The 1,162-nt window shown below is 44.6% G+C and overlaps 1 gene segment (V, D, J or C); it reads right to left on the bottom strand.

Annotated features, from left to right (window-relative positions):
- On the bottom strand, positions 1-709 carry LOC122705710. The segment is given in 2 exon segments: positions 1-386; positions 604-709. Coding segments are annotated over 2 exon segments (435 nt in total).
- Positions 710-1,162: the final 453 nt, after the last annotated feature.

The raw sequence follows: 1,162 nt of genomic DNA, 5'->3' as shown, positions 1-1,162 counted from the left end.
TTATTGTCTGGGATCTGCAGGTGTGTATTTCAGCCTGGGTCCTACAGCAGAGAGGCTTTCTCTTATTAAGCTTGGGGGTTTTTGTTCAGCTTTTCCTATTATTTCAAGCACTGTGAGTTCCCAGAGAACACAGAAGTACTTTGCAGAATCCTCCAATTGTAAGGTTGAAATGGTGAGGCTGGATGATTTACGTGATCTCTCAACATTTATAGAGTAACGGCCACCCCTTGTAAGAAAACTCATCTCTCCACTGGGAAGTTGCTTGTACCAAAAAATGCTGTAACTGCTCCTACTTGTTTCATACCGACAGTTCAGGGTAACTGACTCCCCAACTCGACTGGATATGTCTGGCTGGTCTTGAATAACTTTCTGGGCTATGCTGGATCCTGTGGGGAAAATCAGAAAACAGAGATGAAACAGTGAATAAAATAATGTAGGAATTAGACTCATTTAGGACCACTGCCCCCCAAAACAAACTGAAATCATAGGATGCTTGCTTTTTTCCAGTCCTCCTTTCCTCCCCAAGTCCCTGTGAAGCACCGCGGGCCTGTGTGTAGTCCTTTCACCCTGAACATGCGCACCCATGTGTGGGAGCATCCCTACCAGAGAAGGTGAAGGCCAGGAACACCCAGAGCAGGCTGGAGAGCGCCATGAGGCATGGATTCCCCTGCACAATTGTGCTCAGTTTTGCCTCAAGCTGAGAGTGACTTTGTGCTCCTGGCAGCACATATACATATTACCTCAGGTCCTGTGTGACTCCACCAAACAGGAAGTGGGATTTGTCATTTACATACGTCATGTGGTCTGTGCACAGATGGGAAAAAATGTCTGACTCACCACAAACTTTTACTTTGTCGATTTTTCTTTCACTGGTAATTAAGTTAGGCTGATCCTGAAAGGGGGCTTCACAAAAGCAATTAGTAATAAAGGTTTGAGCTGAGGGGAACTGAGGAACAAGCTAGGTGACATTCACTGATAATAATTCAGCACAGTAATTTTGCCATCCCATTTAAAACAGCATTTGCTTTTGGTTTTCGAACTTTTTATTAGAGTAGAGTTGATTTACAGTGCTTGTTAGCTTCTGCTGTACAGCACAATGGAATATCCGTCAACAGAGGAGCGGGTGGAACATGGGTCTAATGAGATATCCATCAACGGAGGA

Source organism: Cervus elaphus, chromosome 12, assembly GCF_910594005.1.
Source record: "Cervus elaphus chromosome 12, mCerEla1.1, whole genome shotgun sequence".
In the NCBI taxonomy this organism is placed as follows: domain Eukaryota; kingdom Metazoa; phylum Chordata; class Mammalia; order Artiodactyla; family Cervidae; genus Cervus; species Cervus elaphus.
This window is presented reverse-complemented; position numbering and strand designations above follow the sequence as displayed.